Source organism: Scleropages formosus, chromosome 16, assembly GCF_900964775.1.
Source record: "Scleropages formosus chromosome 16, fSclFor1.1, whole genome shotgun sequence".
Classification (NCBI taxonomy): domain Eukaryota; kingdom Metazoa; phylum Chordata; class Actinopteri; order Osteoglossiformes; family Osteoglossidae; genus Scleropages; species Scleropages formosus.
This window is the reverse complement of record NC_041821.1, coordinates 26267354-26291755: the sequence shown is the minus strand read 5'-3', so window position 1 is coordinate 26291755 and position 24402 is coordinate 26267354. Positions and strand designations below refer to the sequence as shown.

At 45.4% G+C, this 24402-nt stretch overlaps 1 protein-coding gene across 1 annotated transcript in view; it reads left to right on the top strand.

The window, feature by feature from the left end:
• The window catches only part of sntg1 (syntrophin, gamma 1), a 200141-nt gene that overhangs the window by 159482 nt on the left and 16257 nt on the right, over positions 1–24402 (top strand). The window contains exon 14 of the mRNA XM_018727869.2: positions 19220–19291. Coding sequence (XP_018583385.1) covers positions 19220–19291 — 72 coding nt within the window. The remainder of the gene's footprint in view (positions 1–19219; positions 19292–24402) is intronic.

Below are 24402 nucleotides of genomic sequence, written 5' to 3'. Positions count from 1 at the left end.
CTTTGGCACAGTTCAGTGAAACCAAGATATTTTATTCATTCAGCTTATGAAAGAATTCATAGTTGTCATGGAAGTCTTTCAGACCAGTCAAATTCCCACTGGTGACTAGTGCCCTTCACACAGTTTTAAGGATAGAATGCTATACTATAGATGAGGAATATTTTCTCCAGTCCTTTACAGTGAACTTTGCTCGGGGTACGTCAGCACATCAGAAATGTTCATATTTCATTCTGCCAAATCTTGTCTGTTGTTAGTTTAAAGTAAATTTTCTAAATCTTGCTTGAATAGCTTGTTGTATCTGTGATGCTCTTTTTTAACAAACTATAGAATAAACATCAGATGACACAACTCAATGCTTTACTTAAAGTAAGAGGTGTACAGGACAAACAGTAAGGGAGCCAGGACTGTCCCTTGAGGGGCCTCTATGTTGCACACAGCCATGTCAGATACACAGCCTAGCAGCCTAATGAGCTGTGGTCTGCCAATCAGGTAGAATCCAGGACACAATGGATGGGTCCACCTGTATAGACTGAAACTTCCCCAAACAGCCCAGGTTGTATGTTAGTGAATGTACTACAGAAATCAAACATGATCCTCATTGGATTGTGCTAGTGGGGATAAGCTCTGTTCAACAGATAGGTGATTTATTCTTCCACTTCAATGTGGTCCTGATATACAAACAGTTTAGGGTCTAATGGAGCCTTGCCCATGGGTTTCACACAACATTAAGTAAAAGAAAATACAGGGAGTGAACCTGAGACACAGAACCAGAAATAACTGAATAGATATTCGGGTGAACTAACGGCGGCAGATGACACATCAGAATTGTCGGTATTGGCGAGGTCAGCTGGTTTAGTGGTGGATGTAAGGCCAGAGGCCAAAGAAAAAGAAAATCAGTACAGGAGGCTCAGACAGGCCTAGTTCACCCTTTAATGGTCACACAGAGAATGGTGCCAAGGCACAACAAGAGGATCTAATGAAGGTTGGACAAATGTAAACAAACTACCACAGAGCACTAGGGATGAAGTAGAAATGGAATTGCAAGCAGGCACAGTAGAAAACATTACATCCAGGGATGGGATGTCAGGCAAATACATTGTGCATGACAGACAGTAGGGTTTGATCTGCAGTTTGGTCTCAATACTTTTCTCCCAAATTTTCACTTTTAGAAAACTCCAATTAAAATGAGTGATAATTTCTAAGTGTTTTTCTTATCTCATATTTTAACACAACTAAATGTGAAAAAGTTTGGAAAGTATATATCGCATAAGAAAGTTTTGATATATGCAGAATATATACATAATTAACATGGGGGTGCGGTGGCGCAGTGGGTTGGACCACAGTCCTGCTCTCTGGTGGGTCTGGGGTTCAAGTCCTGCTTGGGGTGCCCTGTGACGGACTGGCGTCCCGTCCTGGGTGTGTCCCCTCCCCCTCTGGCCTTACACCCTGCGTTAGGCACCGGTTTCCCGTGACCCTGCTTGGGACAAGCAGTTCTGAAAATGTGTGTGTGTGTGTGTGTGTGTGTAGACATAATTATCTGCAGTAAGTTTAAAGTCTAAGAGCCTATTCCTGCATTGCTATATATTGATGAGGTAAATAATTTATGAATAAAGGCCTATTAGAAAGCAACTAAGAAAAAGAAAGCACTCCTTTACACAAAAGTTCTGGGGTTTGTAATAAGCAAGTAATGAAGTGGGAAATTTTTAGCACACAAAAGATTTGTAAAAATGTATAAATATGTGATGTACACTGCCACGCCCACACTTCCGAGACAACACGGAACACCTGGGACGCAACGCAGACTGGGGCATGAAAGGTTGCATCAGACCAGCAGCTGATGCGGAACCTTGTTCAGCCTTCTCATTTGCGACCTTCTAGCCAATTCCTGTTCCCAAACGCCTTCCCCGATCCCGTCCCTTGTTCCTACGATCCTGTGCCTCTTTATGATCATCGACCTCTTGCCTATGTACCAACCTCGCCTTTTGGATTCTCCCTGTTATGACGTTCGCACCTCGAAGACCAGTCGCCTGTTCTCTGACCTCCTCTCTTGGATTTCCCCGAAGACACCACATATACTGCTCTGCACTTGGGTCCGCCACTTCCTTCCAGAGCCAGTCATGACATACACTATAGACCCAATATAACACGGATGGAAGGGTTACACGTGCAAGCAAAAATAAGTGACACGTTGCAGCGTACATATTTCGTAATTACTAATAACACTGAATAAAGCGCAATTCAAAAATTCTTGTTCTTATTAATGAACTATAATGCAATGAACAAGAGTATCCACATGTGATAAGTTCTGCAACATTAAATGCTATTATTGCTACAGTGCTATTTAATGATGTTTTATTTTGCTGACTGAAAATTAGTCATCTCTGCAAAGTATTGCTCAACTAGTCAAAGTGGCATTGTTTTGTAGCAAAGTAGCAAAGCTAAATCGAAAGATCAGGGGAAAACAAAAAGGTTTTTGCAACATTGTTGACTTAGTGGACTTTGCAAATTAGTATCCCAGCATCTGAGCAATTTAAAGCTGTACTGCTTTGTATCAAGAGAGCAAAGTTACACAAATGATCACAGAAATAAAACACATTACACAATGATTGACAAAAACAACATAGTTCTAATAAGAATCGTTCAAAAGGTTTTACAGAAGATGTAAACATTTTTTATTTTTCACTGTAGGTCTGTGTTGTACTAATCGCCACATTCCAAACTTTACCTTTTGACTTTCGGAAATGTTTTTTGAAAGGTGATGTTGTTTGAGATGAGCTTGTGAAGGCGAAGACTGCCCATTGCATACACTTCAGATTGCTTTGCCATCTGAATCGCTTCATCCACAGTATCAGTACTGGCGACTCCATCATCCACATAGAAATTCTTTGCTATGACATCCTAAAGGGTGTGACTGAGCACTCTTTGGCTAGGTGTTTCAGTCCATAATTTGCGCAACCAGGGGAGGACACTCCACTAAAAAAATTAACCTTCAGTCTGTACTGTTGGGGTTGTGTATTCAGATCTCCATTTTCCCACCACAACAAGCGTAAGTAGTCACGATCGTTCTCTTGGACATGAAATCGATGGAACATTTTTTCTATGTCATGCATTAAGACTACTGGATTCTGTCTGAACCTTATGAGCACACCTGCCAGATTACTGAACATGGCAGGACCTGGAAGGAGGTGCTCATTGAGATTGGTACGCTTGTACTTGGTGGAACAATCAAATATGATGTGCAGCTTATCTGGCTTTTTAGGGTGGTAAACCCCATGATAATGAATGTACCATTTTTCACCACATTCACTATCACCATGTGCTTCCTCGACATCACCCCTTTCAGTTATGTCTCTCATGCAGTTGATGTAGTCTACCTTGTATCTTTCATTCTTGAAGTATTTCTTCATTAAGTGGTTGAGCCTGATTTCTGCCAGCTGCTTATTATCAGGTCAGCATAGCCATTGTCTGAATGGCAGTGGCATTTCATAATGTCCTTGTTTATTTTTTACAATGCTTTCCTTGAGTTTGTCCAAGAAAATGAGGTCGGTCAGTCACTCACTCACTCACTCACTCACTCACTCACATTTTCAGAACCACTTGTCCCATACAGGGTCGCGGGGAACCAGAGCCTACCCGGTAACACAAGGCGTAGGGGACACACCCAGGACGGGACGCCAGTCCGTCGCAAGGCACCCCACGCAGGACTTGAACCGCAGACCCATTGGAGAGCAGGACTGCGGTCCAACCCACTGCGCCACCGCACCCCCGAAATGAGGTCATTTTGAGAAAAAGTTTTGTCCCTTGTGACATTCTTAAAGTCAGACTCTAAGATGCGAATCACATTCATTGGCGTTATTGCTGGGAGCTCTTTAACAGATTCTCTGCGAGAGAGACCAGAAGCAGGAAAAGTATCAAGGCGAGGTACTGTGTTGCCAACAATACTCCACCTTAAGTCTGTTAAGACAGCACAGGGTTCATTACCTTTGCCTACATTACCTGTCTAGGACCTATGGCCATTTCACTGGTACAGGAACAGGTCAGGTGCTCACCTATCGGCGCCTTTTATTTAGGGCAGTGCAGGGGAAGACAAAAGGGGGAAAAGGGGGAACAGGGACCTGGTAGACCGGGGCGGTGTTTCAGGGTCAACTGCGTCGTCCACGGGCTTGGGGGCGAGGGCGGGGTTGTGGTTGGGATTGGGGTTGTGCTTGTGGCTGTTCGGGGTCACTCTCTCTCTCACCCTCATTGGCAGGTCCGGGGTAAGAAATAGAGGTTGTAATTAGTCCCAGTTGTGGCTGGCTCACTTGCAGACTCCGGCCCCCCTTCCTGGCTGCCTCAGCGTGTTATAGTATGTAGTCGCAGTTCACTGGAATGTAATCTTTTGTATAAGTAGGAAGGAGATGAATGCACTCAGATGACTTGTAGCCTCTCACTCGGAAACCTGACACTCTTTGGCTATCTAAAACTGTATTTTCTCCCATCATTGTGTGTAAGTTTTAGCTTTACTGGATGAGCATCCACTTCCAATCTGTTGCATACCTCAATGTGGAGTGACTCAGAGTGTCTAGTAAGGCATATACAAGTTGTTCTTTGGATGGATCGTTAACTGATGACACCCACACAGGCACAATCACCCATGTGCTAACCGACTGCCTTTCAGTATTAACACTGAGGGACGTTGCATTTGTGATTCCATTTTTATTGCTATGTGCCGTGCTTTCCATGAGTTGTGGGTTTTCACTGCTTCTGGCTCTATTGTAGTTGTTGTCATGAAGACAAATAGGCTGTCTTCCTTTACATAAATAACATGCATGGCGATGATGGCACTCCTTTGCGTGGTGACCTGACTTGAGACAACCATAACACAGTTTGTGGTCTTTGACGAACATTCTGCAATTACTAAGAGAATCTTTCATGAAGTCAGGACATTTGTGAATTTGATGCTGGTTGTCTTGACAGAACATACATTTCATCTTTGATTTTATTTGCATTTCGTCATCACTTTCAACAGCAGTTTGGGTGTTGAAGACATCGGCCTTAGTCTCTTTAGTTTTCTTTGTGATTCCTTCATGGGAAATTGGCTCAGATGAATGGAGAGCAAAGTAAGCTGTACTAGGATTGCATGCGATTTCTGCTTTCACAGAGGTAAACTCAGCAAAATCGTTGAAATTGGGAAATTCTTTACTTTCCAAGAGGGGTATTGTGACCTGATGATTCCATCAAGATGCAGCCCACTCGGGTAGTTTTTGATTTTCACACACACTGTCTGAAACCGCTTGTTCCACGTGGGGTTGCGGGCAGCAGGTGCGAAGCTCGACAACACGGGGTGCAAGGCTGGAGGGGGAGGGGACACACCTAGGATGGGACACTAGTCCGTCGCAAGATACCCCAAGCAGGACTCAAACCCCAGACCCACCGGAAAGCAGTACCCAGTCAAACCTACTGTGCCACTGCACCCCCCCTGCTTTTTGATTTTCCTGACAGTCATTTTTGTATTTCTAGGCCTTTCATGTAACCCTGATGCATGGACTGATGGCAGGCATTTAAGAAGCCTGACAAAGTCCTTATTCCTTCTGCATCCTTGGGATGTATTTTTGGCTATTTGGACAGATTTTCTCTGAAAGCCCTTTGAATGGTAAAAGGTTGACCATACTTGTGGTTGAGTTTATGCCAGGCATGCTTGTAGGCTTCTTCATCACTTACATAAAAGGTGCTGTAACAGACGAGGCAGGAGACAGGAGATGCAGTTGCCTGTTGCAGTGGGCTTTTATTTGCCCCTTAACAGGGGAGAAGGAAGGAGACGGGAAAGGGGGACCAGGGAACAGGTAAGGAGAGGCTTCGTGCTAGTCGGGGGCGCTGGGAGAGTTGGGTCTGTCGGGACGTGGGCGTCGTCTCAGGGATCGGGTTCGGGTTCACCTCTGTCTCCTTCTCCTCCTCGGTCTCTCCTCTCTACTGCTGGGCACCGGGGAAGAAATAGAGAGTGAAATCAACTCCAGCTGTGGCTGCTTTGCCCCCGTCTCCACCCCCTCCCCAGGCCGCCTCGGCGTGACACACACCTCCGCCGCAACTGACAGGTCCCCAGGGGCCGGAGCCGTGGGGTCCTCCCCACTGTGCCCCGTCCAATCCCCCCGCCCCTCCCCACTGCGAGAGGAAGTCGGGGACCACCTGTTCCCACCCTGGCCGGTGCACTATCCGGAAGCGGAAAGGTTGGAGGTACCAGCCAGGTACCAGCAGGTGAGGCGGGGGTTCGAATCCCGCATCGTGTGCAACCACTGCATGGTCGGTCCACAGGTCGAATTCCTGTCCCAGGAGGTAATACTAGAGGGAGAGGACGGCCCGTTTGATTGCCAGGCACTCCTTTTCAGTGGCGCTGTATTTGCACTCTGGGACCGTTAGTTTGCGGTTGAGGTACAACAGGGGCCACCACTCCCCCTTTATCTCTTGGGAGAGGACTGCCCCCAAACCCCGATCGGAGATGTTGGTCTGCAGGAGAAAGGGAAGAGAAAAGTCAGGACAGGTAAGGATGGGACCCCCACACAGCGTTTCTTTGATCCTCCGGAAAGCACCCTGGCACTGCTCCATCCACTGGACTGGCTCTGGGGCCCCTTGGCAGGTGAGGTCAGTCAGGGGCGCCTCCAAGGTGGAGAACCCTGGAATGAACCGGTGATAGTAATTCGCAACCCCCAGAAAAAGACCTCATCTGTTGTTTTGTCTTGGGGACGGACAAGTCGCTATGGTAGCTGTTTTGTTGATTTGGGGCCGAATTTGTCCGTTCCCCAAGAGGAACCCTAGATACTGTACCTCTCTCCTTCCAATTGCACACTTCGCTGGGTTTGCAGTGAGGCTCGCCTCCCTCAGGGCCTGCAGAACCGCCCTCAAGTGGACCAGGTGCCGCGACCAGTCTGGGCTGTAAATAATGACATCATCAAGGTAGGCCGCGACATACCCGGCGTGGGGTGCGAGAACCCTGTCCATGAGGCGCTGGAAAGTGGCTGGAGCCCCATGTAAACCGAACGGGAGTGTAATGAACTGGTGTAAACCAAAAGGAGTCGAGAAAGCCGAGATCTCCTTAGACTCTGGAGACAAGGGAATCTGCCAGTAGCCTTTGGTGAGATCCAGTGTCGAACAGAAATGAGCAGAACCCAGCCGGTCCAACAACTCATCCACCCGGGGCATGGGGTACGCATCAAACTTAGTAACCACGTTGACGCGCCTGTAATCAATGCAAAACCGAGTGGAGCCATCCAGCTTAGGGACCAGAACAACCAGTCTGCTCCACTCGCTGTGGGATTCCTCAATGATGCCTAACCACAGCATTTTGTGCAGTTTGTCCTGTATCACCTTTTGATACGCGATACGGCTGGCTACGCACCGGGCCCCTTTCAAGGGGCTGAATCTGGTGCTGAATGAGTGTCATCCGACCCGGCAGAGGGGCGAACATGTCGGCAAATTTCTGCTTTACCTGGGCCACCTCCTGTTGTTGGGTTTCGGTGAGGCCTGAGCCTACTGGGACAGGAAGGGGGGTTTGGCCCAGGTCAGGCAGTTCCGGGTCCAACTCATCCCGCACCGGGATTGTGGTGACCAAGGAGGCGACAGGGGCCTCCTGCCAGCGCTTCAGGAGGCTAAGATGGTATATTTGCCGTGTGCCACCTTGGTCTGACCAGAGGACCTTGTAGTCAACCTCCCCAATGTGCCGTGTGACCACAGAGGGTCTTTTCCACTTGGCAAGCAATTTAGACTGCGAGGTGGGAAGCAACACGAGCACCTTTTCACCCGAGGTGAAGTGATGTAACTGTGTCCCCCTGTTTTATGCGTGCGCCTGCCGCTCCTGGGACTGCTGGAGGTGCACCCGTGACAGGTGTCCGAGAGCATTTAAATGCTCTCTTAGGTCAAGGACATGCTGCAGTTCATTTTTACTGAGACTGGGGCCCTCCTCCCATGCCTCTCTCACAATGTCCAGGACACGTCGGGGATGCTGGCCATACAGCAACTCAAAGGGAGAAAACACCGTGGAGGCCTGGGGCACCTCCCGCACCGCAAACACTATTCTCAATTCTCACTAGTTGCTCACGCGGGTGGCGGAGCGTGTTGTCCTGCGACTGCTCGAGGGGGAAGACACTCACCTCTGCGAGCTGGGCGATGGGCGCTGGGGGGTCCGGCATGTCGTCGCTTGGCGTGGTCGGGAGACAGTTGGTCTCACCCTCCCCACGGGCCTGGTCCACCTCCGCCTGTGCGAGAGCTCCGGCAAACCCTGCCCAATTGGTACCCAGGATCAGCGGAAACAGCAGCCGCAGCGCAATCGCAGCCCGCACCCTCCAGTGTCGGCCCCCCATTCGGAATGCGATACTTGCGACAGGATAATTGCGGACATCCCCGTGCACACACCATACCTTCACCATGCCCTGCTTATGCCATACCCCTGGCGGCACCAGGCTTTGGTGAACCATGGTCTGCTGACAACCCGAGTCCAACAAAGCCCAGCAGATACCCCCTCGGAATCTTACCGGAACACAGTATCGAGGAGCCAGACCGGGAGCAGCTCCGCCGGCGGTTTCATCGGCGGCCTCCACAGCGCCAATGTCCATGACGGGACAATCTCACTGGAGATGTCCCGGATCACCACACCGTCAGCACTCCGGTCCCTGCATTCCGGTCACCGGAGGGGTCCCCCAGGCAGAGGAAAAGGAAGGGCTAAAGGGAAAGGGGGGAGACTCCACCGAGACGACGGATTTCCAGCGGGGGAGGGTGGGCTGGGGGAGCGGAAGTGCGTGCGGGAGAAGGGGCTGGAAGACCCGGTACGGGCAGTGGGTCTAGGCTGGGACACCCCTGAAGTGCAGGGTTGGGATGCCGGAATAGGAGGGGATGGGGGGGCTGTTGGTGTTCGCGGCCAGATAATTTTCGGCCAGGCAGATTGCATCAGTGAGCGTCTCCGGTCGGTGGCACTGGAGCCAGTCCGCAGTGGCAGTTGGCATGGCCGCCATGAACTGCTCCAGTGCCACCTGCTCCACAATCCGCTCTGGGTCTTGACGCTCAGGCTGCAACCACCGCCGGGCGGAGTCTAGGACCCGCTGCGCAAAGAGGAAGGGGCGGGTCGACTCGTCCCACCTCAGACCGTGCAGACGCTGGTCCTCTGTTGTCAGGCCAACGCTTTCCATGACGGCCTCTTGGGGACACCGTAATCCACGGCAGCCGCGGCCAGGACCTGACGCGCTGCCAACAAGGCCTCGCCTGTGAGGAGGGGAGTGAGCCGCAGAGCCCAATCCTCCAGAGGCCATCGACAGGCATGGGAGGTGCGCTCGAAAACCTTCAAGAAGATCTCAGGGTTGTTCTCCGGCGCGTCATCTCAGGGATTGGGTTTGGGTTCGCCTCTGTCTCGTTCTCCTTCTCGGTCTCTCCTCTCTACTGCTGGACACCGGGGAAGAAATAGGGAGTGAAATCAGCCCCAGCTGTGGCTGCTTTGCCCCCATCTCCACCCCCTCCCCAGACTGCCTCGGCGTGCTACAGGTGCCTTTAAGACATTTTTGTGCTCAGCCGCTAGTATACCTTTTTAAGATAGTGGAGTTTGTCAGCAGGTGAGATGCCCTTTCTGTTGATGAGTGATGTGAAGTTTACCTCCCATTCAACGAACTGGATAGGGTCATCACTGAACACACCTGGTTCTAGCACTGGGAGTCTGTTTATAGCAATACTGTCTTGAATGGCTTGGGCTAAACAATAAATATCACTAGGGGATGATTATGAGGAATTAGCTGGGCAATGCTGCACTAAAGGGGGAGGAGTACTTCTAATTCTTTCAAAATTATACTGTATTGGATGCATCTCAGTCTCTTGTTCTACCTTTTTAGTGTAAACCTCTAACTTAACACGAGCTACTTCTCTACTCCAGGGGGCGCGGTGGCGCAGTGGGTTGGACCACAGTCTTGCTCTCTGGTGGGTCTGGGGTTCGAGTCCTGCTTGGGGTGCCTTGTGGCGGACTGGCGTTCCGTCCTGGGTGTGTCCCCTCCCCTTCCGGCCTTATGCCCTGTGTTGCCGGGTAGGCTCCGGTTCCCCTGCGACCCTGTATGGGACAAGCGGTTCTGAAAATGTGTGTGTACTTCTCTACTCCTTTCAGCTTACAAATGCTCCAATTCAGCCCTTTGCATTTTTAATTCTCCTTTATGTTGTTCTTCAAGGGCTCTTATCCTTTCCTTTTGTCTCATTTCTTCATGCAACATCTCACATTCCATTTCCTTTGCTGCTAGGTCTGTGGCCATATCTGTTCATTTGACTACCATCATTGAGAACTGAGGCTTATGACTGACATTTGACCGTGAAGCGACAGATCCATATACGGAGTGTGCATATTCTGGAATGAGCAGTTTATGCAGCTGAAACCTTTCCTTTCTGCATCAAAATCTCCATCTACAGCTCATACCCTTTCATATATAATTTTTATAACATCCTTGATTACACCTTTGCATGTATCAACCTTGCGTCTTACATCAGTTGTTGACAGGGCATATTTTCTTGTTTCACTGTATACTTTCATAATATCATCCTTTCCCTTTTTAATGATGTCTGCAATTGAAGCAAAATACTTTTCAGCTATATATAACTTTAATTGTTCTCTAGCCTTACAGACTTCAATTTTCCACCATTCATACATGCCATTTAACCCTTTTCCCTTGTGCAAATCTCATCCCTTTCATAAGAACGTCTTGGTAGATCCGTACAGTCATTTATGTTGTTCTGTAGATCAGTCAGTAGGTTTTCCTTACACTGAATTATTTCAGCATGTCCATTTTTTGCTCTCTAACTCCTTTTGAGGAAAATCCTTATGTTCTTGTATTTCCATTTTTAGATTTGTACTCTGTTCCTATGTATGCTCCATTTCAGTGTAGCCTTGTTTACTATCCTTATTTGTTTGATCACCATACCACCTCTAACTCACCACTACCTTTGCAATGTGTTGTGGAATCGCTTTTTCAGCCTTGTGTGGCAGGGTGAGGGAAGTGGTGATAACGAAGCTCTTACTGTAGCAGACCCCACCCAAGTGATGGCCAAGACTTGACTGATGGTTTTGGTTGATTTATTCAAACTGAAACTTGTCAACTTCCACCAACATAAGAGCTGGTGTTTAAAAAAAAAAAGAAAGATACAGATATTTAAGATTTAATTTCCATTCCATCCTTCAGTAACCACACACACACATTTTCAGAACCGCTTGTCCCATACGGGGTCGCGGAGCCAACCCGGCAACACAGGGCGTAAGGGGACACACCCAGGACAGGACACCAGTCCATCGCAAGGCACCCCAAGCAGGACTCGAACCCCAGACCCACCGGAGAGGAGGACTGTGGTCCAACCCACTGCACCACCGCACCCTTTGCCTTCAGTAACCACATATTAATATATAGTGTACTGTAAGGATTCTACTAAAACAGCTGCAAAACAAATGATCATCTCATTTCAATAATGAAAACACACACACACACACACACCCACTGAAACCGCTCGTCCCAAGTGGAGTTGGGGCTAACCGGAGCCTGACCTGGCAACACAGGACATAAGGCTGGAGAGGGAGGGGACACACCCAGGATGGGATAATGAAAACAATCACAATTAAATAAAAGGCATTGATAATAAATATTACATATACAAATCATGCCTCTTTGGAGGGCTGCTAAATCTTTATATTAAATGAATTCCTTTGCTCTTGAAGCATGCAGCTATCCACAGGCTTTAGACCGTATCATAATAAAAGCACCCTTTGATAACCGTATGCCATAACAGTAATATGACAACATAAAAGTATAAAATACAAAAGGAAAATAGATTTGAGAAAGGTAGTCTCGAAGGAAGGCATTCAAGGATGGTGAGTTTTAAACATAAACTGGGGTTATTTACAATATTGATGTTTAGGGTAAACAACAATTAGATAATTATTACTTATTTAATAATTATAACTATTAAATGTTGCATGCCTCTTGCAGTACTACACCTCAGCTGAGGGTCATTTAGAATAACTATAAATTAACTACTCGTCAACAGTCGCATAGAATTACCTAGCTTATTAAACAATACATTTCTCCATTTTAATACAAACATTATTACACACCAGTGATGAGTGAACTAGCCCATATTTTAAGATATACTGTATATCTGTGAACTAAAATGCATATTAATGAAACTATACGTAACAGACAAACAATATGTACATTTGTAGCATGGGTCTACACTCTCCCCCTACCAAAATAGTAATGTCCTTATGACATCCATAACAACACAAATCACATAAATATGTTCAAAATACTCTGATCAACCTCCTGCAGTAAAAGAGTAATCTGATAATTGTATTATTAATAATATTATTAATATTAATATTAAACAGGACCATATATAGCATGTTTATTGACATAGGTAATTGTGACTGTCGATGAGTACTTAATTGATATTTATATTAAATGAGCCTCAGTTAATGTGTAGTACTGCAGGAGGCATACAACATTTAATAGTTATTAGTATCTATGAAATATATAATAATCTAATTGTTACTTACCCTAAACATCAGTATGCTATTACCTGCTGATTAACTAATCACTGTTCCTTATTAGTTATCAGTAATAATTGCAGTGTTAATGTAACTCTACTCATCTGTTGTGCATTAGTTCCTGCATAACTACCTATTTAGTAGGAAACAGTATTAAAAAGTGTTACCGGTGATTTTTCTGTCGGAAGGTGAACCTTTGGCTTAGTCTGAGGTCCAGAGCATTCTGGAGCAGGTTTTCATCATGATATTTCTGTACTTTACTCCATTCTAGTTTTCTTTGATGCTGACTAGTCTTTGCTGCTGAAATTCAGCCCCACAGCATGATGTTGTCACCACCATGCTTGACCCGTAGAATGATATTGCGCAGGTTATGAGCGGTGCTTAGTTTCCTCCAGATATGATGCTTTGAATTGAGTCCAAACAGTTCAATTTTGGATTCATCGAAGCAGAGAACATTGTTTCTCAGAGTCTGAGAGTCCTTTAGCTGCCTTTTTGCAAACACCAACCAGGCTTTCATGTGTATTACTGAGGAGAAGCTTTCATCCGGCCATTCTACAGTAAAGTTCAGATTGATGCAGTGTTGCAGTGATGGTTGTCCTTCTGGAAGTTTCTCCCATCTCCTCACAGGATATGTAGAGCTCAACCAGAGTGACCATCAGGTTTTCGGTCATATCTCTTACCACGGTCCTTCTCCCCTGATTGCTCAGTTTGGTCAGGCGACCAGCACTAGGAAAAGTTATGGTTGTTCCAAACTTCTTCCATTTAAGCATTATGAAGGCCACTGTGCTCTTGGGAACCTTCAATGTTTCAGAAATTTTTCTGTAGCCTTCCACCTATTTGTGCCTTAACACAATCCTGTCTCTAAGTTCTGCAGGTAATTCCTTTCCCCTCATGGCTTGGTTATTGCTCTGATTCACATTGCCAACAGTGGGACATTACATAGACAAGAAGGTGCTGTTCCAAATCATCATCAATCCATTGAATTTACCATAAGTAGATTTCAAACAAGGTATAGAAACATCTTAAAGAGAATCAATAGAAATGGGCCTGACGTGAGCTACATGTCAAGTGTCATAGCAAAGGGTCTGAATACTTATGTCAATACGATATTTCAGTTTTCTATTTTTAATAAATTTGCCAAAATTTTTAAAGTCCTGTTTTCATTTTATCATTATGAGTATTGAGTGTAGATTGATGAGGGGAAAAAAATGAATAATTTTTTCTGAAGGCTGCAACATAAAAAATGTGTAAAAAGAGTGAAGGGGTCTGAATACTTACTGAATGCACTGCATGTGTCACACCTGAAATTTTGGTGTGAAGTGAATATATTCCCTATAGGATTTTATTTCTTTATCTTTACTAACATAAGTGCCAACATTAGAGAGGAAAAAGGAACTATTTACAAAAGTACACTATACTTCACATGTGCGATTGACTAGACAAACAGTATCCATCTACACCACGCTCTAACAGAAGGACTGTAGCTCTACTGTTTTTAGGAAGGATTGAACCATTTTCCCAAAAAAGGATATCTGAACCAAATAAAGCATTGTGCTACTTAGATTAAAATTAATCACTCTTATAAAACACAATGATTCATCAACTCCTCTGTGAACCGCCACCTTAACGTGGTGGAGGGGTTTGAGTGCCTGAATGACCTCAGGAGCTATGTTACCTGGAGCTATATGCATTTTACCTACCAAATGCAGCCTTAAAAGCAAACTCTGGTGTAGACTGGTAAATAAGTTTTTTTTTTATCTTGGCTTATTTTGACATAGAGAGGGGCGTGGTGGTGCAACCGGCTTGGCCGAGTCCCGCTCTCTGGTGGGTCTGGGGTTCGGGTCCTGCTTGGGGTGTCTTGCAATGCACTGACGTCCCAAGTAGGCACAGGCCAAACCCGCTATGCCACCACGTCCCCATTGCTAACCTCCTGCCACTAATTTTACCAACCACTACACCTCTTCCACCGACCCCATCTACCCTGCTCTCTTCTCAACCATAACCACTGATTTGCCCTCTCAGCAGCCTCTCACCACCACTCTTAATGAACAGCCTTTAACACTAAATTCTCCAAATGATGTAGCTGATTTAGCCACAGACCCCCCTAACACCTGCCTCTACATTTACATATATTACTTGTACTTACTTACAATTATTTACCCATTTATACAGCTGGGTAATTTTACTGGAGCAATTTTAGAGTAAGTACTTTGCTCAACAGTACTACAGCCAGAGTTAGGGATCAAACCTGCAATCTTTTGGGTCCAGAAGCAGTAGCTCTAACCACTACACTACCAGCTGTCCTGAAAGACTCTACTGGTCTCACATGAGTCGCCACGGTCTCTTGCCTCTGTCACCAGATCTGCATACTTAACAATTTCACTCATATGCCTCCCCAATAGCATCCTTGAATGGCACTGTTAATTCTACAAAGTGCACGATCTGCTTACACTCTGAATACAACAACATATCTGGATGCAATAAAGTGATCACAATAGCCTGTGACACCTGGAGCGGTTTGCCCACATTAACCAGCAGCTTCCAGTCCTGTGCATTACCCCCCCACCAAGACACATCTGGTCTTGTACAGTATTACTCTATCCCACCCACACAAAACCAAATGTATTATTTATACTGCCAATAGGCAAGGAATTGACCAACAAGCATTTGCTCTCAAAAACACCTGCTAAACACTTAAGCACTTGATTATGATGCCAAGTATAGTACCCCTGAGCCAAGCTAACCTTATAACCGAAAAAATGTCCCTCAGTGTCACCACACAGCTTACAACAACCATCACCACCTGCCCACTGCTTAACAATCTGTGGCATCAGCAGCAAGTCATAAGTCACTACAACAATGAACTTAATATCACTTGCCTCCATACATCCCCACACATCTTGCCAGTGTAGCTTCCCCTTCTCCACACCCTCCCAATTCATCCACTGACCCTTTTTAACCAGTGCAACCACCTTCACACGCCTGGCCTCCTCTTCTTGCTCCTGAAACCTGTTTGACAACCAGCTACCATTTCTTCCGTGGCGGCGCTCCACAACCACCACATCTGGCCAGAGCCAAACCCCACCTTCCCCCTTCTGCACATGACCAACCACGTCCAACAGCTGCAGGGTCCACTATATGCTCTGGGCTGAATCTCTGGGGTTCCATCTTCTACTCGTCTTTACTGGCGGTGCCACTTTTTTTACAAACCCATCTTTCGACTCCACTAAAGTCATCTCCAAACTCACTTTCACACATTTATGTTCTTCAGCCAAACTTGTGACTGGCAGCTCCAACATGCCCTTACCATATAACACAACACTACTTAAACAGCGTGGCATTCCAATCCACCTTCTAACCACCTTACTAATAACCAGCTCTAATTTCTCAACCTCCGGAGCAGAAAACTCATATACTGTAAGTGACCATTTAATGCGTGGCAGCAGCTTGAACTGCAGACACCACAGCTTCAATTTCCCAGGCAGGAGGGATGCATCAATACCCTTAATACCTTTCACCACCACCTCCCTTAGTGCCACAACCTGCTCCTTATCATTCAACATGCAATCATACCACACGGAGAGCTCTTTTCTCTTTCTTGGCAGTCTGTATCTGCTGCTATATCATACTGTGTGCTTCCCGGAAGTTCTGCCTTCTGCACGGAGATAGCTATCAACTTGTTCGACTTCAAGTATGCCACAACGCTAAAGAAAAATTTCTCTTCAACATTAAGAAGGCTAACAGTCCTAAACTGGCCTATCCCAACAGTATCCTTCTTAGGAATAAAAATCCCTCCAACTTTCCGCCATGATTTCGGAATGATTCCCTTCTTCCACACAACAGTCATCAACCTCCACAAAAATTTCAGCACATCCAGTGCACATTTGAACACCCAGTATGGTCGTCTGTTTGAGCCAGGTGCTGTGGAGGCCCTTGCCAGCTGTACAATATCTTGCATCTCTCCCTGCTTTGGAAGGCACACATTCGTCTGCCATTCGATCTCCCCTACAGCGGAAATATACACCAACAACTCAAGCCAATCATCATGTTTTCCACCAGAGTATACTTTGCACAGATAACCATCCAGCTCCTACTTTTCCACATTTAATGTCCCAGACTTTTCCTTACCAACCAAAGCCTTTACAATTTAAAAGGATCTCTGAAAAATGCTACCCTGGCTCGCGCCTCTTTCCTCCTCTTCCTTTTAAGAGCCTCCACCCTCCTTAATACGGTTAATCTACTTTTTATACCCACCTGCAAATCACAAACACCCCCCCCTTTCCCCATCCTCAGCTTGCCTTCACCATGTTCTAAACTTCCTTCTCTCCTGAACAAGCCTCTTTATCTCCACCTGTCGCCTTGACTTCACTACACTCAACTGCTCCTTACTACTTACCTGCATTACTCCATATCTCTCTGCCCCATAACTATAAATAATCTCCCCAATCTATCCAATTTACTCTCCACTCTCCCCTTCATCTTACTGAAAATGCCAACCAAATCATTAGTTCCACTACCCCATACACCAGTTTCTCTACCTACTGGCCACCTAACCTTTGAGTAGTGCCCCCTTGACTTTCCCTTCCCCAGTTTACTCCCCTCTGTCTGCACAGCCTTGCCTGCCTGGCTTTCACCATCCTGCAACTCGGTGCCCAGTCCTGCCTCCTCAGTGCCAGAGGTACTGTTATCCTGCAAACTTTGGTGAGACACCTGCCGCTGGACTTCAGTCGACTGACTTGAGCTACTTCTCAACAAGTAGAAAGCAGTGCGGAGCCCCTGCCTTCCCATATCCAGGCACCTTTTCCTTCCCTGGTGAATCCTAAGGCCTCTTATCAATGTTACCTTCCTCCACCTGCAAAGACAAACCTGCAATTGCCTTCCATCAACATCCAAATTGTTTACTCCCATGTACATCCCACTGCTTGTAGTCATAACCACTCCAAGATCAGAAGCCATAAAATCCACCCATGAGCTATCTTCCACCACTGTTCTCACTGACTCACGGGGTATTACACCATTTGCTTCATTTGTAGGCATAGTGGGTGCCTCCATCTGCTTTCCACAGCCAATAATGCAGCTGCCCTGAGTTGCCAGTCCAAAGCAGCCCCAGATGGGGTCTCTTCCCTCCTGTCAGCTGTCTTTCCATGCTGTCACATGGTCTTTTCCTTGTTGCCAGCTGCTCTCTTCAGAGCAGTCACTAGTTTAATTAGACAAGACATTCAACATACTTAGGACAAGGTGTTATACCCCATACGTATATTACACTTGTTGTACGTAAGGAACCAATCCAACTGACTTCATCTTGAAGTCACAGAGAAAAAACATCCGGCATTGCCATCATACATCTCCATGACTCCCCCAACCGCGACAACAACCGCAGGGTGCCAATGTGCATATTTCATTGAGGTTGTCAAGTGGGCACCTCCCTTTGTCGGCACACAACACCCCAAGAAGCCTCAACAGTGCAGTCTGGCATAGCAGATCCACTTCCCTCCACACACGTGTGTCCCTTCACCCTCAACAAATGCAGCATTTCCACAAACACAGTCACTCCAATTAAACACCACACCTCCATACCTACCATCAAATGCTGTAAAGCACACCAACTCCACAAACTTAAACCATCCCAGATAACACCATACCTCCTTACTTGCCAACAAAAGCTGCAAACCTAATATTCTTATTATTTATTTATTTATTTTTTAATAAATAATGTTAATTTGATCCCCTCACAACAAGACTTAGATTAATAGGGTGATTTCACTGCTCAAGTTAACCCTCTTTGGCAATCAAACCTGGTTAGCATCTACAGCATATGAAAAGCTGTTATACTTAAAACAATGCACACTTGGTATTAAGGCACCTTGTGTGCACCAAGAAAGCAGACCCTACACCATTAGATATCCGCATTGCCTTTCTTCATTTAACTGATGCCTTTCTCTAAAGCAACTTACAGTGTTAAGCTACTTATTATTATTTGCCCATTTTTACTGGAGCAATTTTAGAGTAAGTGTCTTGCTGAAGGGTATTACACCTGGAGGAAAGATTCAAATCTGCAGCCTTTGGGTCCAATGGCAACAGCTGTAACCACCACAATGCTACCAACTGTCCGTTATTTGTCTAACAATAGAACCTATACCACTGACCCCAGATGTGATGTATTCATGTTTTACACTAAATTTTGATAATTTCATCAGCTTGTTGCATGATACAGGACCAGTAGGGTGGATGTTCTTGAAAGACCAGAACCAAAGCATCTGGCACAAGTGATCATTTCATATTCAAAGTCACTTAGATTACAGCTTGCTCATTCAGTCAAACAATAAATGGACCTTTTGATCAGAAGCTTTATATAATGAATCACAGCATCATAAATTACTCTGTGAATGGGGCCATATTGTGTAAAAGGGCACTTGTACTTAGTAAAGTGGCCAGTGAGAGTAAATCTATGTTTACTGTGTGCATGTATTAAGCATTCTTTGGAAAGTAATATTTTAACTTTTCTTTCCCTCATCTGCTCATCGACCTTTTTGGTCTTTTTCCGTTGCTTTCACAGTTGTGTCCTCCATACACTAAAATTAATTTATTTGTTGCTTGATGTTTGCTTTATGTCTTTCAGGAAAGGAAAGTGGCTTTGAAAGAGTGAGGTAGGCATATGTATTCAGTAATGGATTTTGTGGATCCATGTTTTAGGTAACTACATGGGACTGGACAAGGGCAGAAAGGAGCTTCACTGTGTATGAAATCATGTGTAAAATCTTGAAGGTAAGACTGCATTTTTCATGTGTCCAGCAGGCAATATGTGCGTCTGTGTGTGCGCCTGTTGGGTGTCAGAGGGAGGGGGATGAGGTAACAAGAAACAATACTTCTTTAACATACCAAGTAATGCAGCAAGGGCAAACTAAAATGTTCATAAGTGTTACTTGATCTGTCCTTACAGGAAAAAAGGTTCTGAAAAAAATAGAACCCTGGAGAGAGCAAGTATGTCTGGGTTTTAATGAAAAAATCAAGATTTGTCCTAAGGGGTAATCTGTACAGCAAACTCATTTGTTTTTTAACCTAACCATAGACCAACAGACAGCAGTGTAGTGTTTTCTAACTTAACCATTTTAATTCAGTCTAATGGAACTTTATTTCTTTTAGAAAATAAATAATTGCATTTTTTCTTTGTACAGACATCCCTTTTCATCAATTCATCCAGTCCTAAAAAAGGTGTAGTTTTCAAAATTTCAGATACTGAAAGCCTGTTTTCCATTATCCTAATGGGTGAAATAATGTCTTTCTAGCCCATCCGAAAACCATAAACCAATTTTCCCAAATCTCATTGAAAACCTGTAAAACACCTCAGTAAATTTCAGTCCATGAATTCAGCACAATAAAAAACATATACATTTACATCTATTTTAGCAGATGTTTCTAGTCTGAAGCAACTTACATCTCAGAAAAAATAAACAATGCATTGCACCTGTTACCTTTGCTGTTCTGCTTCCAGACAGTACTTGGAATGCCAGGGGAGTTTTCTAGCTCTGATGAGATCTCTAGTCCCAGATTACTTCTCTGGTGTAGTTTATACTTTTCTTTCTAATTGATCAGGACTTGCAGGATGAGAAAAAACCAAGCATGGATCCACTGAGCATGTTGAGTTTATTGTGAACAACTTTCTAAAACTGCATATAAATAATTGGAAAACCAGAAAAAAAAATCAGATAAGCCTTTCCAGCTGATTGCTCTGCTCTCTCCATAATCATTCAATTACTGTAAATTCAATTCAATTTAATTTTATAGCGCTCTCTTCCACACAGTGACACAGAGCACTTGAACACAGGCATAAGGCATAAGAAACAAATACAGCAAAGAAGACAATTGACTACAAACTAGAGTACTTTTTGTAAAACAACTATGTGTTGTGTATTGAGTAATACGTACTGCTTAATTGCATGTGCTAAAATTGTCGAACATTTCATTTGCTGGAAATGCTTGACAAATAATGATTTGGTGCGCAAAGTCCACGATTTAGAAGAGCATTTTAAGAATTTGATTTCTATCCGAGTTGGCTTGACTCGGTGTGTCCAGACGCCTCTATAGTGTCATACTCAGCATCGACACTTACAGGCCCCAGTACAGATAATGAGATGCCAGGTACCCCAGACCACTCTCATGGCAACTGGGTTACTGTTCATAGTAAGTCACATAAAGCGAAGCCTAAGCCACAGGTTCCTGGTTCTGGTGCCCCCGTCCAAACCCAAAATAGAAATTCAGCTCTAAGCAGTTAAATTTACAATCATAATTTAAAAAAATACGAATAAAAAAATACAACAACACTAATGATGTACTTATTTTGGGAGATTCAGCTATCCGAAATGTTAAGTGTAGGGGGCTTGGGAATAAAAGTGTAAAGGTGAAGTTTTTCCCACACCCACATGTCTTCAACATCAAGGCTCCTGCCAGTTCCGTGGCCAATAATGCGGTGTCAGCTTTTATGGTGCATGTTGGTTGGCAGTAATGATGTTCATTATCAGCAGTCTGGGGTGTTAAAGACTCGCTTTATTTTAGTTAGTTAGTTGTCAGATGGCACCGGCACGTATAGATCAAGGTTAATCATTAATGCTCATAAACAGTCTTATTTAAAGGAATAATATTTACATGATTAACATCTACACTGTAGGTTATGACAAGATCGAGCACATGGTTACTGGAATAAGTAGGACCGTTAACAACTTGAGTTCAACCAACGGAATTGAAGAGAGACAAAAAACTACTAGCGCGAGTACCTGACGATACATCTATTTGAATTTTGAAATTGTCACGGTGTCCCCCCGGAGCGGAAGCGCCGGACCCAAGTGCGGAGCACAGGAAGGTTTCTCAGGAGGTAATCCAAAAGACATAGTCGAATAAACAGGCAAATTGTCACCGATGTGCAAACAAAATTCGAAGGGAGAATCTAAGAGTCGTAATCCAGTAAACGGGCAAAAAGTCATGGTAAACCAGGAAGTTGTAGAGATACAGGAGCGGGCACAGAGGGACGGAGGACGAGGAGTCAGGGAAGTCAGGGAAGTCAGGGAAGTCAGGGAAGTCAGGGAAGTCAGGGAAGTCAGGGAAGTCAGGGAAGTCAGGGAAGTCAGGGAAGTCAGGGAAGTCAGGGAAGTCAGGGAAGTCAGGGAAGTCAGGGAAGTCAGGGAAGTCAGGGAAGCTAAGGCAGGAACCACGAGTGAGTAATCAAGCTGAACAAGGTTCCACGTCTTCTCACTCTTCAGGCTTCCCTTTTATGAGCCCAGACCCTGATCAGTCGCAGGTGTTCCCCACTGCCAAGGTGGAGGGCGTGACAGAAATCACCCATTAAGATAATTTGTTATAAGTAATGACTAAATCGGTTATAAAGTTACTAAATCCTTCCAGAAAGGAGGGGTGCGGTCCAAGTGGATGGTAGATAAGAAACACAATTACGTTGGATTTCGACTTCAAATCTATCTGTAGAACTTCAAACAAGCCAAAATTATCACGATTTCTGGAGGTTATTTGAACACTAACCAAAGAACATCAACTCCACCTCCACGGTGTACAGAACGAGATTTATGGAAATAATTATATCCGTCTGGAGCGGCTTCTGGGGTGCGGTGGCGCAGTGGGTTGGACCACAGTCCTGTTCTCTGGTGGGTCTGGGGTTCAAGTCCCGCTTGGGGTGCCTTGTGACGGACTGGCGTCCCGTCCTGGGTGTGTCCCCTCCCCCTCCGGCCTTACGCCCTGTGTTGCCGGGTAGGCTCCGGTTCCCCGTGACCCCGTATGGGACAAGCGGTTCTGAAAATGTGTGTGTGTGGAGCGGCTTCTATTAGTGGAATCATGTCGGACTCACCAAGGTAAGTTTCGGTAAGAAAGAAGAGATCGAACTTGTAACTTAATTTTAAGTTGTTCACTAGAGCAGCTTTGCTTGTTAGTGAGTGAATATTTAACAGATAGCATTTTAGACTATAGTTTGGCTTCGGTGGTAGGTTGAGGGTACTTGGTTTAATGTATTTTAGGTTTCCGGTGCCAGCGCTCCCATAATTAAGTCTAGTAGATGCTGTGGTTTTATAATAGTTTGTTATTTTTGGCCTGCAATTAATGCTTTTACTTAAAGTTCTGAGGCCTGCATTGGACAAGGCACAAGAAACCCCATCACATGAGAAATGACTACTGGTACCAGCACCAGTAACAAGCCCATCAATACACACAGCAGCTAAAGGAGATGACCCATGGCTGAGTCAGTCCTGCAACTTGAAGGCCAAGTTCTGGGACAGAATAAATGAACCCCTCTAGTTGAGGTGTACACCATCACATGTGAAAAACCTGGGCCTTTCCCAGAAATCATCCCAATTATTAACAAATGATATGTGATTAAAGTTGCACCTCTTCTCCAACCACCTGTTACAGGACACCAGTCTACTGTACACTATGTCCCCCATGAAGAGTCAAGGTAACGGACCAAAGACAGATTTCAACACTTCCTTCTGGCTTTATTACATACGTAAATAAAGAAAAAAAAATAAACTCCTACAAAACACCTTTTGTAAATAACACACCCATTATGGGTGACAGACATTTGTGTGAAAAGCACTTCCCATAATGGCCCACTCTCTTAAACAATCCTCATTCTTAACACACCAACAGATGAAAAGATTCTTATGCAGATGTGCCAAAAACAGTACAGGTGGTCCCTGACTTTTGATGCAGTACTTTCTGTGACACCCATCATAAGTCAAAAATATCATGGGTAGAAAATGCCTTTAATACACCTAACCTACAAAACATCATAGCCTAGCATACGTCTGATGGCCATTATGGGCTTGTCGCCTTCATGTTGGGCAATTATCTTGAGCTTCTCCTCAAGAGTAATTGTCCTCCTCTTCTTCTTCCCACCAGTAGCAGGAGACACAGATGGGTGTTTCTGTGACATTATGAATACACCAAACACGACTGCAGGCAGATCGCTCCTGCTGTCCAGCATCATGAGAGAGTACCACTTGCTATGGAAAAAAAAATCTAAATTCAAAATTCGAAATACAGTTTCTACTGAATGTCAATCTCCAACTCACAATCGTAAAGTCAAAAAATCATAAGTTGAACCATCGTAAATTGAGGAGCATCTGTATATTAATGCACTTCTGCTTTACTCTTGCAACATGGGACTTTCAAATGAGTTTGACATGCGTTAGATAAATTTTGTTATAGAGATTTTTTTGTGGATGTGGAAAATTTGTTATCAAAAGTCAAGAGTGATTATCCCAACATTCTGGAAAAGAGAAATTGTAAATTGAGGGATGCCTGTATGTCCATCCATCGATCCATCTTCCTCCGCTTATCCGGGACCGGGTCGCGGGGGCAGTAGTCCAAGCAGAGCCCCCCAGACTTCCCTCTCCCCGCACACCTCCTCCAGCTCCTCTAGGGGAACCCCAAGGCATTCCCAGGCCAGCTGGGAGACATAGTCTCTCCAACGTGTCCTGGGTCTGCCCCGAGGCCTCCTCCCAGTGGGACATGCCCGGAACACCTCACCAGGGAGGAGTCCAGGAGGCATCCGGAACAGATGCCCGAGCCACCTCAACTGGCTCCTCTCGATGCGGAGGGGCAGCGGCTCTACTCCGAGCTCCTCCCGGGTGACTGAGCTCCTCACCCTATCCCTAAGGGTGCGCCCAGCCACTCTGCGGAGGAAACTCATTTCTGCCGCTTGTATCCGCGATCTCATTCTTTCGGTCATGATCCAGAGTTCATGACCACAGATGAGGGTAGGAACGTAGATTGACCGGTAAATTGAGAGCGTCGCCTTACGACTCAGCTCCTTCTTCACCGCAACAGACCGGTACAATGACAGCATTACTGCGGACACCGCACCGATCCGTCCATCA